Here is a 12,073-nt window from a genome sequence, read left to right as displayed (position 1 = left end):
GCACACACACACTAAAGTGACACTTATTAAAGTGTCCACACCACACGGATTACATGGGGCACGCTAGAATTGACAATTTCTAAGAGTACGATGCCCTAGTTCCTTTGGGGTGAGACCTCTTAAATGAGCTATGCTTTGCAAACCCTTTTGACTTGCATCTTTGGGTTGAGAGGGTGTGCTAAGCAACAAAGAGTTAAGTAATTTTAATCCCTTTTTCTCAGCTCATTAAACATCTCCAAAACTCAAATATTAAACGTACCGAAAGTGTTCCAGCACCCACATTTAATGTACCCGATGAGACACTACCCAAGGGTGCCCATGGGCCATCTGAGATGGTCACTTGCCTCATGTGTCTATGAATAGGGATCTATCCAGCCATGTTGCACATGCCGAATCCCCTTTGCCATTCTTCACCATCATCACAATCAGCCTCCATGACTGCTTCAACACTTATTCAATGCACTCCAACTACCATTGCCATCCTTCATACTCCTCCATTCGCTGTCTAGAGCAAACCAACATACTAGCAACAGCCCTTGAAGGTCCTCTACTGCTGTGTGTGCTTCATCTTGGATCCACCCAGCCTGCTGGTCACTGTGCTTTCGGTGACTGCTAATCAGGCCACCCTGACTACCATGCCATCACTCCAGCTGCCAATTGCTGTGTTTTAAGTTTTTCAGACTTTTTGGTGCCATCTTGATCTGTGTTTTCATCTATAGCAGGTCACTTTTGCATTTTCAGCACTTTTCTTCATTGGTCTCTACTCTGACTAGTGGTTACTGCACTCAGGATCCATCTCCAATGCACCACACACATCAACATCTCGCTCAGCCCACTTCCACAAGAGTCATCAGCTGTTCTACTACTCTGCCCTTGAACATTGTGTTCAGTCACTCATTCACATTCAGCATTCACTCAGTCTCAACAGATTCCACCATCCCCTATTTTTACATTTTTGCATGAGTTATTGCCTTCTAGCCGTGTTCATACGTTCTGTGTTTTCTCAATGCAAGCCCCAGCACATCTTCACACTCTCATCCAAGCCTTTAGCCACCTATCCACCTGAAAAGGGTCTAGATTCCCAAATCCATGACACCAACTCTCTAAGATCATCATCATGAAATAGGTGCTCTTGAATCCATACACTTGAGTGGGGTCCTATAACTATCTCAAAAAGAACTAGCAGAACTAGCAAATGGTCCAAGATAGTGTACACCCTAATGTGCTCTGAATCCTGATTTTATCATCTGCAAAGCGAGGGATAACACATAGCTTTTACTACCCAGACGCATAACAGTCAAGTTCACTACATTACTCTTTTCTGTTTAATGAGGGAAAATGAAAGGAAATAGTTTGGGTTGATTATATGGGGCCCTACATAAAAGATTAACTGCCGTATGCAAGCATCAAACGTTTGTTGGGTTTCTCTTAATAAAGGCAGTAGCTCATCTACTGATAATTAGACCAAAGGATGGACTTTTTGAGGTGCCACATATGTCAAGTATGCAGATTACACTATGCATGCAGTTAACGCATGTCCATGCATCTACAAAATGTCACCAATCATCAATAAACTAACTAGCAATCAACTGACAAATAGATGGCGTCCCACATTTTCTTCAGTCATTGTTTTCAACTTTTGAAAAACTATATCGGGGTTAACCTTGACAAAGTGCCAATCTTTTAGATATAACAATTGATTTGATCTACTGCCTTTTTTAGCATCATTGTAGAGATTCCAGTAAGCAATGAACTCAGCAACACTCATATCAAGTCTCTTCTGGTCGGTGAAGTCTCTGGTACCACAATCAGCAACCTGTGGCCAAGTAGAAAATATTACCTTAAAAAACTGAAGCCTAGACGTCAGCCAAGGGAAAACTGAACCATATTTAGGAAACATTTATCACAGCAAAGATGTTTGTTCGAGTTGTAGGTAATTCTAAACTCATTCTTGACATAATATAGCAAAACCCGTTGCAAATTACTGAAATTACTGGTTTTTGCATCAACTGATGTTCTTTGAAAGGCCCAACAAACTTTTACTATGAACATCAACTACTAAAAGAGCATTGTGATTGCAAATGTTGAAACAATGTAAGACAATGGCAATACCATAACACAAAAACGTCACTAACCTTTACTTGCTCAGTTTTGTAATGTTGTATTAAGCTTAGGAGGACGTAAGAATTGTCAGACTTCTGTGAAAGCTCTCACTTTCGTCTTCTACTCACATACCACCCCATCTACAGTCATATTCTCTCCCCCTTCCTCCCTCTCTGATCTGAGAGCACCCATCGGCTACAGACTCCTTGGTGGCCCCAGCCCTCCCTGCCCAGCATCGGCCACAAATTCTAAGACATACTCCAGAGAAACCAAAGCTCCATCCCTAACCGTGGCCCTAGCCATATGACCTTCGTTACCTCCCTATCAGCTTGAATAGCAGGAACTGACATATTCTATATTCTAACATACGTGGTTCCTAACTCGGCAAGCAGACAATGAGTAAGTCTACACAAAGAAACACGTGGCAAGGACATGCCAATGGGAGTGGAGAGGCCTCAAATGGCTCACATAGGAGATATATAAGTGGAAAAGAATGAGCCAAATCACTAGCCCAACCAAATGATGATAGCAAGAAGCTATCCAAGGGCTTTACCTAGAGATTGCTATGTCCTCATGTTTGGTGAGAAGATACATTCTGCTTGGTAGGGACCTTTCACTAGGGGGAGATCTACCTCTTCCATCCTAAAAGGTAATTAAGGGCACCAATCCCTTGGATCGGATGGAATAGGCTCTGAGGAGACTGCTTTACGGAAGATGAGTGAGATATCTTAGACAGTGTCCTTGCGCACTTTGGAATGCCAAGCTTTCCAGATAGAAACAAGATACTATCATAACAGCACTGATACTGATACATGTGAAGAAACAGTAAGGCAAAAACAGAGAAATGCAAAATGTACAACAATAGATGAACACAACCTGTAGAATGCTGAATGAGAATATTAATGATAGAATGAGGGGGCCTCAAACGTTTGTGTCTCAATGACGAGAGTAAAGGGGAATGATGTCAAAGTGTCTCATACTCATAACGGATTGCAAAATGCAGGATAGCAATCCGCCAAGGATGATGATAATATGGCAAACAGGAGGAGCAAACGCGATCCTTCAAAGTGTGCCCATTATCAAAGATACTATGGATCAGGAAAACAGAGGTAGGCAATGCAAAAACACAGCACTCCACATGTGTGTGATGATGTCAGCTGGTCGGTGATGATGCAATGATGTCATCAGCCGGGCAGTCTGTCCAAAAGCAGAATGCAGCTGTACAGACTGCAAAAATGCAGGCTGCAGCAGTGAGAAATGAAGACATCAGCAGGTGGCAGCTTCAAGACAATGACAAGAAGTTGGGCCATAGCTGGCAGCAATGTTACACTAATGGCAACATCCTCCAAGCAGGTGGCAGCTGAAGATGGCCAGCAACAACTCTAGATGGGGTATGCACAGTAGTGTGAGAGTAGGTGGCTGATGGCTGAATGCTGGAGTAATTAATGGCCAAAAGGTATGTAGGGATCCCCAAAACCAACTCTATTTACAGAGGATTTTGGAGCAATCGTCCTCATCTTCAAAAACACAGCCATTAGTTTTTGCTAATCAGCATTAATCGCTTTTGGAGGCTGTCTTAAGGAGAATAAAATAGGGATTGATGCATTATAATTCTAGATTAGTGCTAACCCTAATTTTAGTGCCTTAACACGTGCTAAGGTACTGCTAGTAGTCATGCATGCCATGTATAGTCATCTCCTACCTATGAGCCTCAGCCTGAGTCAAACGAGGACATTGTGAGAGTGCGCAATGGAAGAGAAACACGAACACAGAGAGAAGCAGAAAGAGAGAGAGACAGAAAGCAAAAGATAAGGGAAGAATACTACATTGACTGAAGAAGAATGCTAATACAATGATGATGGACTAATCAATCCCTACACATAGTCCAAAGCATCAATGAGGGCACTAGGTCAAGCTGATGATGATGACAGCACTAAGCACTGAGAGTCGAAGTGTCAGAGTGTGCACCGGCAAAGGGAAGATTGAAGACTAAAGAGTGTGTGTGTCTACTAAGTAGGGGGTGCAACTGTTAGAATTTGCCAATTCTATGGGCAATGCCCAATTTTTTAGTCTTCAGTTCTTAGTGTGAACACAACTAAAATTATAAGTTGTGTCACCACTCTTAGAGTTAAAGTTGGAGTCAGTTAACTCTAGGTCTATCTTAGACCTATCTTGTACCTTTCATTCTCATTCTTTCAATTCAGCAAGTACACTCTACTCTTTTACTTCAGCACACTCCCATTGTCTCTCCTTTCTCTCCTGCATAGCTGGTTGTCATTTTCCAACATTTGGTATTAGAGCAAGGTTCTACACACGGATTCAGTTCAACCACCATCAACCGGTGCCACCCCACCTAAGGTATTGTTGCTGTCAACCAGCTCTCTACCCGAGGAAGAGAAGGACGAGTTGCTGTTGTTTTCAGCCTGCACGCAACCCTACGTGCAGTCCTTCATGCACTCAAGTACGCAACCTGCATGTAGTCCGAGGAACTACTATTTTGGAGTAGCTGCTGCTATTTTCAGCTCTGCCCCTTATTTTCTCACCTCTGCCTACCATATTCTCAGCCCTGCATGTGATTTTCTACAAACCCTAAAAAGTGTAGAATCCCTAATTTCAAGATTTGGGGTTTTTTCGAAATTTCTGCAATTTCCCATCCATTTTGGTCATCTCTTTCCGAATCTCGGCTCATACCGCCCAAAATTTGGGGCTTTAGTCAATTTCACTCCCAGAGTTCAAATTGACAACCAATTCGAAGAAATTTCACAATTTCTTTGGCATTCCCACCAAAAATTTTGAGGCTTTTACCCTATGTGCAGTCCCACATGCAAATCTTCATTGCGAATGCCGACATTGCACAATTTCATCGGCATTTGTACAAGAAATTTGGGGCCTTTTGTCCTAGAGGCTCTAACATGCATCACAAGGCAAATCTATTGTTCACTGTTGGCATGCACTCCAAGTGACATTGCTGTAGAAATTCAAGCTATAAGGTATAAATTTCTTTAATTTCTTTAATTTCTTTGAAATTTAGACAAAAATTTAGGACTTTTGCCCAACACACATTCCAAGGCAGCAAACAAGCTGTATAGCAACATTTAATTGCTGTTACAATCAAATTGTGCAGAAAATTTCGAAATTTTTCAATAAATTTTGGTAAGAATCGGCATTAAGTTGCTGTAATTTGTACTTTTGAGGGCACACATTAAGAGGCAAGTGTGGTACAGCAGAGCATTGCTGTTATTTCTTAGTCGAGTGCTGATTTGAGTCAAAGCGGGCACACTTTGGCATTTATGTGACAATTTGGTACTTGTTGCATAATCTTGAGGGGATTTTTGGTACTTTGAGGAGTACAATCTATACTTCAGAATAGAAGGATTTGGCTGCAAATTTTTGTCAATTACTAACAACATGGCACATCAAGGGACTAAGGATCAAAGCAACATCCTTGGTCTCCTCACTCAAGAGGACAAACTTGATGGATCAAACTACCCATTGTGGAGTTTTATGGTCCACAACCTTCTTGTAGCAAAGGACTTGTGGGACTATGTTATAGGTGATTTGCAGCGACCAAGAAGTCTTGCACCTCAAACATCTCAGATTAACACTAGAAGACAAGTTGTTGGTCCTACTACCCCTCCTATTGAGGATCAAAGAGGAGATGGAACTCAAAAGATGCACATGCACTTTCTTTGATTGCCTTGTCAGAGATAGATAATTCCACACATCCGGTCTTATAAGACCTCGAAATCAGCATGGGATGTACTTGAGCATATGCTTGCAGCACGTAATGAGGCCAAAATATCTGATCTCCGTAGCGAGTTGGCCAATGTGAACATGGATAAGGGTGATAGCATGACAAATCACCTTACTCACATATAGGATTTGTGCGAGCAACTGCTCAATGTGGATGAAATCATTCAGGGTGTTGAATTGGTAAACATCACATTGAACTCTCTTCCAGAGTTATATCTTGATTTCCACACCTCTTTGATGTTGTCTTTTGGAAGGGGCTTACATTTGTAGAGTTGGAATAGCCTCTTGTTGCAAGAGGAATGTGCACTTGGTCATCTTTATCTTGTTACATTTATTGATGACTACTCTCAGTATACATGGGTGTATGGGCTGAAAGAAAAATATAATGTGTTTATGCATTTTAAACATCTTGTTGCAAGGCTTGAGGCTGAAACTCATAGTGACAGGAAACGGCCGGAACGGCCCCCCGGCACGCGGAATCGCTGTCCCCGGCATGTATCCGGCGCGGACCGCGTTTCCAAAAAATGGAACGTTCCCTGTCCCGTTTCAGACAGGAAACGCAGCAGGGAACGCGCATATCCTTTACTTCTTCATCTTCCATATCTTTCTGGCTAGCCCCTATATCATGGCCAGTATTTTCTTCCAATTCTCGCGTTCCCTGCTGCGTTCCCTGTCTGAAACAGGACAGGGAACGCCACGTGGCAAAGTGACCTGCGCCCAGTTTTCGCCCGCGCCCAGTTTCCGCCTGCGCCCTGTTCTATTTCGTTCCGCCTGCTCCTGCCTATGTCCCGTCTGCTCCCGCCTGCTCCTGCCTGGCCCATTTCTCCTGCTCCTCCCTCAGCCTGGCCCAGTTCTCCTGCCCCTAGGCCCAGCCACCTTCTTCCTTCTCTTCCCTCTCTTCCTTCTTCTTCTTTCTCTTCTTTCTCCTCCCACCTCCAACCTCTTCCTTCTCTTCCTTCTTTTTCTTTCTCTTCTTATTCTTTCTTCTCTTCCTTCTCTTCTTCCTTCTACTTTCTCTTCTTCCTTCTACCTTCTCTTCACTTCTCCCTTCTCTTCTTCCTTCTTCCATGAACCTTCTTCTTCTTCTCCCTTCTCTCCCTTTCCCTTCTCTCTCGACTCTTAAGTGAGTCTTGACTCTTGAGCCTTCTCCCTTCTCTCGAGCCTTCAATAATCAATTTTCAGCCTTCAATTTTTCCTTCTCTCGACTCTTGAACCTAAGGCCTTCAATTTTCAGCCTGAAATCATAAATGGCTTCATCTTCCCGCCCCGCTCGTCGGGTTGGTGGTCGAGGAAGAAGGTCTGATGATTGGTCATGGTGGGAAGAAGTAAATGCTGACCGCCCTTTGAGTAGTGGAGGATCTCGACCATGGACTTGCAAGCTTTGCCCATACAAGCGAACTAGTGGAGCAAACAAGGTAATCCATTGAGCCGAGCATTTGTATTTCAAATTTTTATTGATTTTAATTTTTCAAAGTTACTTAAATATTAGAATATGGACTACCAATTGCCACTTGTTCCATTTTAAATTTTAATATTTATGCATAATCAGGTCCGAGCTCATCTCCTACATGAGCCAAATTCAGAGGTGCAGTTTTGTCCAAATGTGACCTTGGAGAAGCAAAGGGAGCTTCGTGACCGTGTAGCAGGTCAACAAGCTTATCTTGCATCTAGACCACGACGTGTTGCAGTTGACCCTGCAACTTTTGTGACACCATCCCCATCAGATGTATCTAGAGCAGGGTCAGTATCAGGAAGTGCTACCTCCACACCTACTACAGGCATTGATCGGCCATGGCATCAACAACGCCACATGTTGCACGTAGACAAAGCACACTTGATGCTAGTTGGGATCCCAAGAAGAAGGAAGAGGTGGATACATCAGTGGCACGCTTTTTTTATCATGACCACATTCAATTTCGTGCAGCCAGGTCAGAGTATTTTAAATTGATGTGCAAGAAGATTGGTAGGTATGGCCCTTCGTATGTACCTCCATCATCAGAGACCTTACGCACCACTTTGCTCGACAAGGAAAAGCGCCTTGTTGAGCAAGCAGCAGTGACTAGAAAAAGCATGTGGGCTAAAAATGGAGTTTCCTTGATTGCTGATGGTTGGAGTGATACACGCAAGCGATCCATTCATGGTATGGTTGCTTATTCTCGTGGGGAAATGTATTTTATATCTTCACATGATGCATCGGGGACAGGAAAGTCAGCAGATGTACTTGCAGCAGAGTGGGTTACAGGTGTTGAGCTTATTGGCCCAGAGCATGTTGTGGGATTTGTTGCAGATGGAGAGCCTGCAAATAGGGCAGCAGGTGCTATTATTCAGGGATATTATCCACATATCACAGTTTCATATTGTATGGCTCATTGCTTGAACAACCTACTAAAGGATATTGGTAACCTGTCATGGATTGCACCTGTCATAGAGCAAGGAGCTCAAATGGTTAGCTTTGTTTTGAATCACCAATTTCTTCGCCATCACTTTTCTTTGCGGTCGAAGAAGACACTTTTAAAATACTCTAATACCAGATTTGCCTTTAACTTCTTGATGCTAGGCAGGTTAAGAGAATGCAGTGGTGCCTTGAGGCAGTTATTTCTTAGTGATGAGTTTACCTCATCAACATTGGCAGATACTCCTACAGGTATCTTATGCTTGGAGAAAGCAAATAACTCCACTTTTTGGGATGATGTAAAGCTGATAGATGCTATGGTATCACCCATTGTACATTTATTGAGGGTTATGGATGCTATGCAACCTTGCATTGGCAAGGTATATGAGGCTATGGACAGGCTGAATGAAAAGTTGCAGGAGTTGGCACCAAATGATGAGGCGTATGAGGAAATACACCATTTAGTTGTGCCGAGGTGGAACTCCTATAGCTCACCCATGCATGCAGCTGCATTTGTTGTGGATCCTGAGTTTCAGGGCAAGGGTCAGGAGAATGACAGTGAGGTTATGGATGCATGGAGACTTATATTGTCTCGTCTAGTGCCTGATCATGGCACTAGACGAAAGATCAGAGATCAGCTTTCATGTTATAGGACCTTTCGGGATTCTTTTGGTTGTGGGGATGCACAGGAGGATCGCTGTAAGATTGGGGCAGCTTTGTAGTGGGAGGACTATGGTTCGGATGGTCCTGAGTTGCAGCAACTAGCCATCCGTATTTTGAGTCAGTCAGTTAGCTCCTCTTGTTTGGAGCAATTGTGGAGTACCTACGCTCACATTGCTTCAAAGAAGAGGAACTGTCTTGGTGTGGAGAGGGCAAATGATCTAGTATTCATTAGTGCTAATTTGAGGATGTTATGTAACAGTATGACAACAAAGCCTGATCCATTCAAAGAGTGGGAGATGCAGCAAGAAGAGGAGACACATGCTGATGTTGAGGGAGATACAGCAATTCATGGTACACATGATGATGAGACTGGCGCTTCAGGAGTGGCTAGAGCAGCCTTAGAGCCCCATCATGATCTTTGATTTAGCTTACTTATCACGAGTCTCATGATACATGACACATTTACATTATATATGATATTATGATCATTGATGACACTGTGACACTTGGGTTGTTGACAGTTATGCCATGTCGATATTATATTTGTACTTGAGTCTTGCAGTCTTGCAGTTGCCCTTTGGGCTATTTTGGCATGCGGCATGCCGCATTTTGCTTTAGTCTAGAGATTAGACTTTATATTTGCAGTCTTTTTTGGGGCAATGAGCATGTTCTTTCAAAGATTAGACTTCAATTTCATATTTGTAATCTTTTAAGTTTTTTGGCAATGCTACCATAGGCATGTTCTTTTAGCTTAGACTTTTAAGTTTAGTTCATTGTTCATTGTTTTATCATTTATGATTTTTGGCATACGTATTATGGATTTTATTATTTATAATTGAATAGCTTACCTCTTGAGCCTTGTAAGTTGCAATTCAATTTCTAATGAGTAGTTTTAGAATAATGCATGATATCTTAAAGTTAAAACTTAAAATGATTTGTCCTTGTGGATTATATACCTTGGTTTTAAGTTTTAACACTCCAGAGTCCACATGGATTATGAGTGAAATATTAATTTTTTTTCATGAATTTTGATTTTTTAAATGCCGTTCCCGTTCCCACGTCCCCGTTCCCTAGGTTTGGCGTTCCCGTCTCCGTCTCCGTCCCCGTCCCCGTTCCCCGTTCCCCGTTCCCGTTCCCCGTTTCATGTTTCTATGCTGAAACTGGCTTGTCGCACAGATAGAGAGGGGAGAGTACACGTCTCGTGCTTTTGAGACATATTTGCTTGATCATTGTACTACACATCAAGCCACTATTAGAATGACTCCTCAACAAAATGGTGTTGCTGAAAGAAAGAATTGTACTCTTATGGAGATGACTTGTTGTATGCTCAAAAGCAAGGGGCTCCCTCATAAATTTTGGTTAGATGGCCTTCAGTGTGCAAATCATGTGCTGAAATGTACACCCACTAAGGCACTAAAGACAATCACCCCGTTTGAAGCTTGGCATGGCAAGAAACCCAAGGTTGACTACTTTCAAGTGTTTGGTTGCATAGCCTATGCACATGTTCCGAAAGAGCTTTGTGCAAAGCTTGATAACAAGGCTGTAAAATGCATATTTACTGGCTACAGTTCGGAAAGCAAGGGCTATCCCTTGTACGACCCACGCACAAAGAAAGTTTTTGTCAGTGGGAATATCATATTTGCTGAAAATTCTGCATTTTCACATGATCAATTTCAAATGCCATCCACCCATGACGGTGGTGATGTCTTCGAGAGTCTCTTGCCTCTTTCTTTGGATTCTATGCCTACTGTAAATGGCCGAATAGACATGATACACCTAGCTGTTTGCTGCACCATACGTGACTGAACAACAGGGTATTGATGAGGGTTTGCCACATGCAGTGGAAGATGTAGTACTGTAAATGGCCGGATAGGCATAATACAGCTAGTTGTTGCTACACCATATGTGCCTAAACAACAGGGTATTGACGATGGTTTGCCACATGCAATGGAAGATGCAATATAGCATGAAAGGGCTACTTTAAATGTAGCAAAAACAGTCTCGAGATGGCTGTTACAAACTCTCTAGGAGAGTAAAATGGATGCTCCTTTAGCTCAACGCACTAGAAGGGCTGCTAGACATGCAGCACATGATGTAGGGAAAGCCCATTTTGCTGAATGATTGTGATGAGCATGTATTTATGAGCTCATTGTTGGATGATGATGAGCCTACTTCCTTAGACGAAGCTCAGCAAGATGTACATTGGCATGGCAAGAAACCCAGGGTTGACTACTTTCAGGTGTTTGGTTGCATAGCCTATGCACATGTTCCGAAAGAGCTTTGTGCAAAGCTTGATAACAAGGCTATAAAATGCATATTTACTGGCTACAATTCGGAAAGCAAGGGCTATCCCTTGTACGACCCACACACAAAGAAAGTTTTTGTCAATAGGGATATCATATTTGCTGAAAATTTTGCATTTTCACATGATCAATTTCAAATGCCATCCACCCATGACGGTGGTGATGTCTTTGAGGGTCTCTTGCCACTTTCTTTGGATTCTATGCCTACTATAAATGGCTGGATAGACATGATACACCTAGTTGTTTGCTGCACCATATGTGCCTGAACAACAAGGTATTGATGAGGGTTTGCTACATGCAGTGGAAGATGTAGTACTGTAAATGGCTGGATAGACATAATACAGCTAGTTGTTGCTGCACCATATGCACCTAAACAACAAGGCATTGACGATGGTTTGCCACATGCAATGGAAGAAAGGGCTACTTTAAATGTAGTGAAAACAGTCTCGAGATGGCTGTTACAAACTCTCCAGGAGAGTAAAATGGATGCTCCTTTAGCTCAACACACTAGAAGGGCTGCTAGACATGCCACACATGATGTAGGGAAATCCCATTTTGCTAATTTTATGGAAGTAGATAATTGTGATAAGCATGTACTTATGAGCTCATTGTTGGATGATGATGAGCCTACTTCCTTAGACGAAGCTCAACAAGATGTACATTGGATGTAGGCCGTTCAAGATGAGTTAGACTCTATTGCCACTAACTCTACATGGGATCTTGTGGATTTACCACTTGGCAAGAAGGCCATTGACACAAAATGGGTTTTTAAACTCAAACGCAAGGTTGATGGTACCATTGACAAATACAAAGCATGGTTGGTAGCAAAAGGCTATCCACAAAAGAAGTGCATAGATTA

General features: G+C 42.6%; 2 protein-coding genes across 4 annotated transcripts in view; one reads left to right on the top strand and one right to left on the bottom strand.

The window, feature by feature from the left end:
- Positions 1-12,073, bottom strand: part of LOC148010436 (2-oxoglutarate (2OG) and Fe(II)-dependent oxygenase superfamily protein) — a 144,634-nt gene that overhangs the window by 121,166 nt on the left and 11,395 nt on the right. For all 3 annotated transcript variants that reach the window (XM_087671024.1, XM_087671022.1, XM_087671023.1), the window contains exon 2: positions 1,664-1,816. In XM_087671024.1, coding sequence (XP_087527150.1) covers positions 1,664-1,816 — 153 coding nt within the window. The remainder of the gene's footprint in view (positions 1-1,663; positions 1,817-12,073) is intronic.
- Positions 7,669-8,970, top strand: LOC148010437 (uncharacterized). The gene has a single exon (XM_087671028.1). The coding sequence runs from the start codon at positions 7,804-7,806 to the stop codon at positions 8,968-8,970; it is 1,167 nt and encodes a 388-aa protein (XP_087527154.1). The 5' UTR covers positions 7,669-7,803.

This window comes from Lygodium microphyllum, chromosome 29 (genome assembly GCF_053477565.2).
Source record: "Lygodium microphyllum isolate KBCC chromosome 29, Lygodium_microphyllum_v1.1.10, whole genome shotgun sequence".
Classification (NCBI taxonomy): Eukaryota; Viridiplantae; Streptophyta; class Polypodiopsida; order Schizaeales; family Lygodiaceae; genus Lygodium; species Lygodium microphyllum.
Note: the sequence above shows the minus strand (reverse complement) of the source record. Positions and strands in the feature narration are given on the sequence as shown.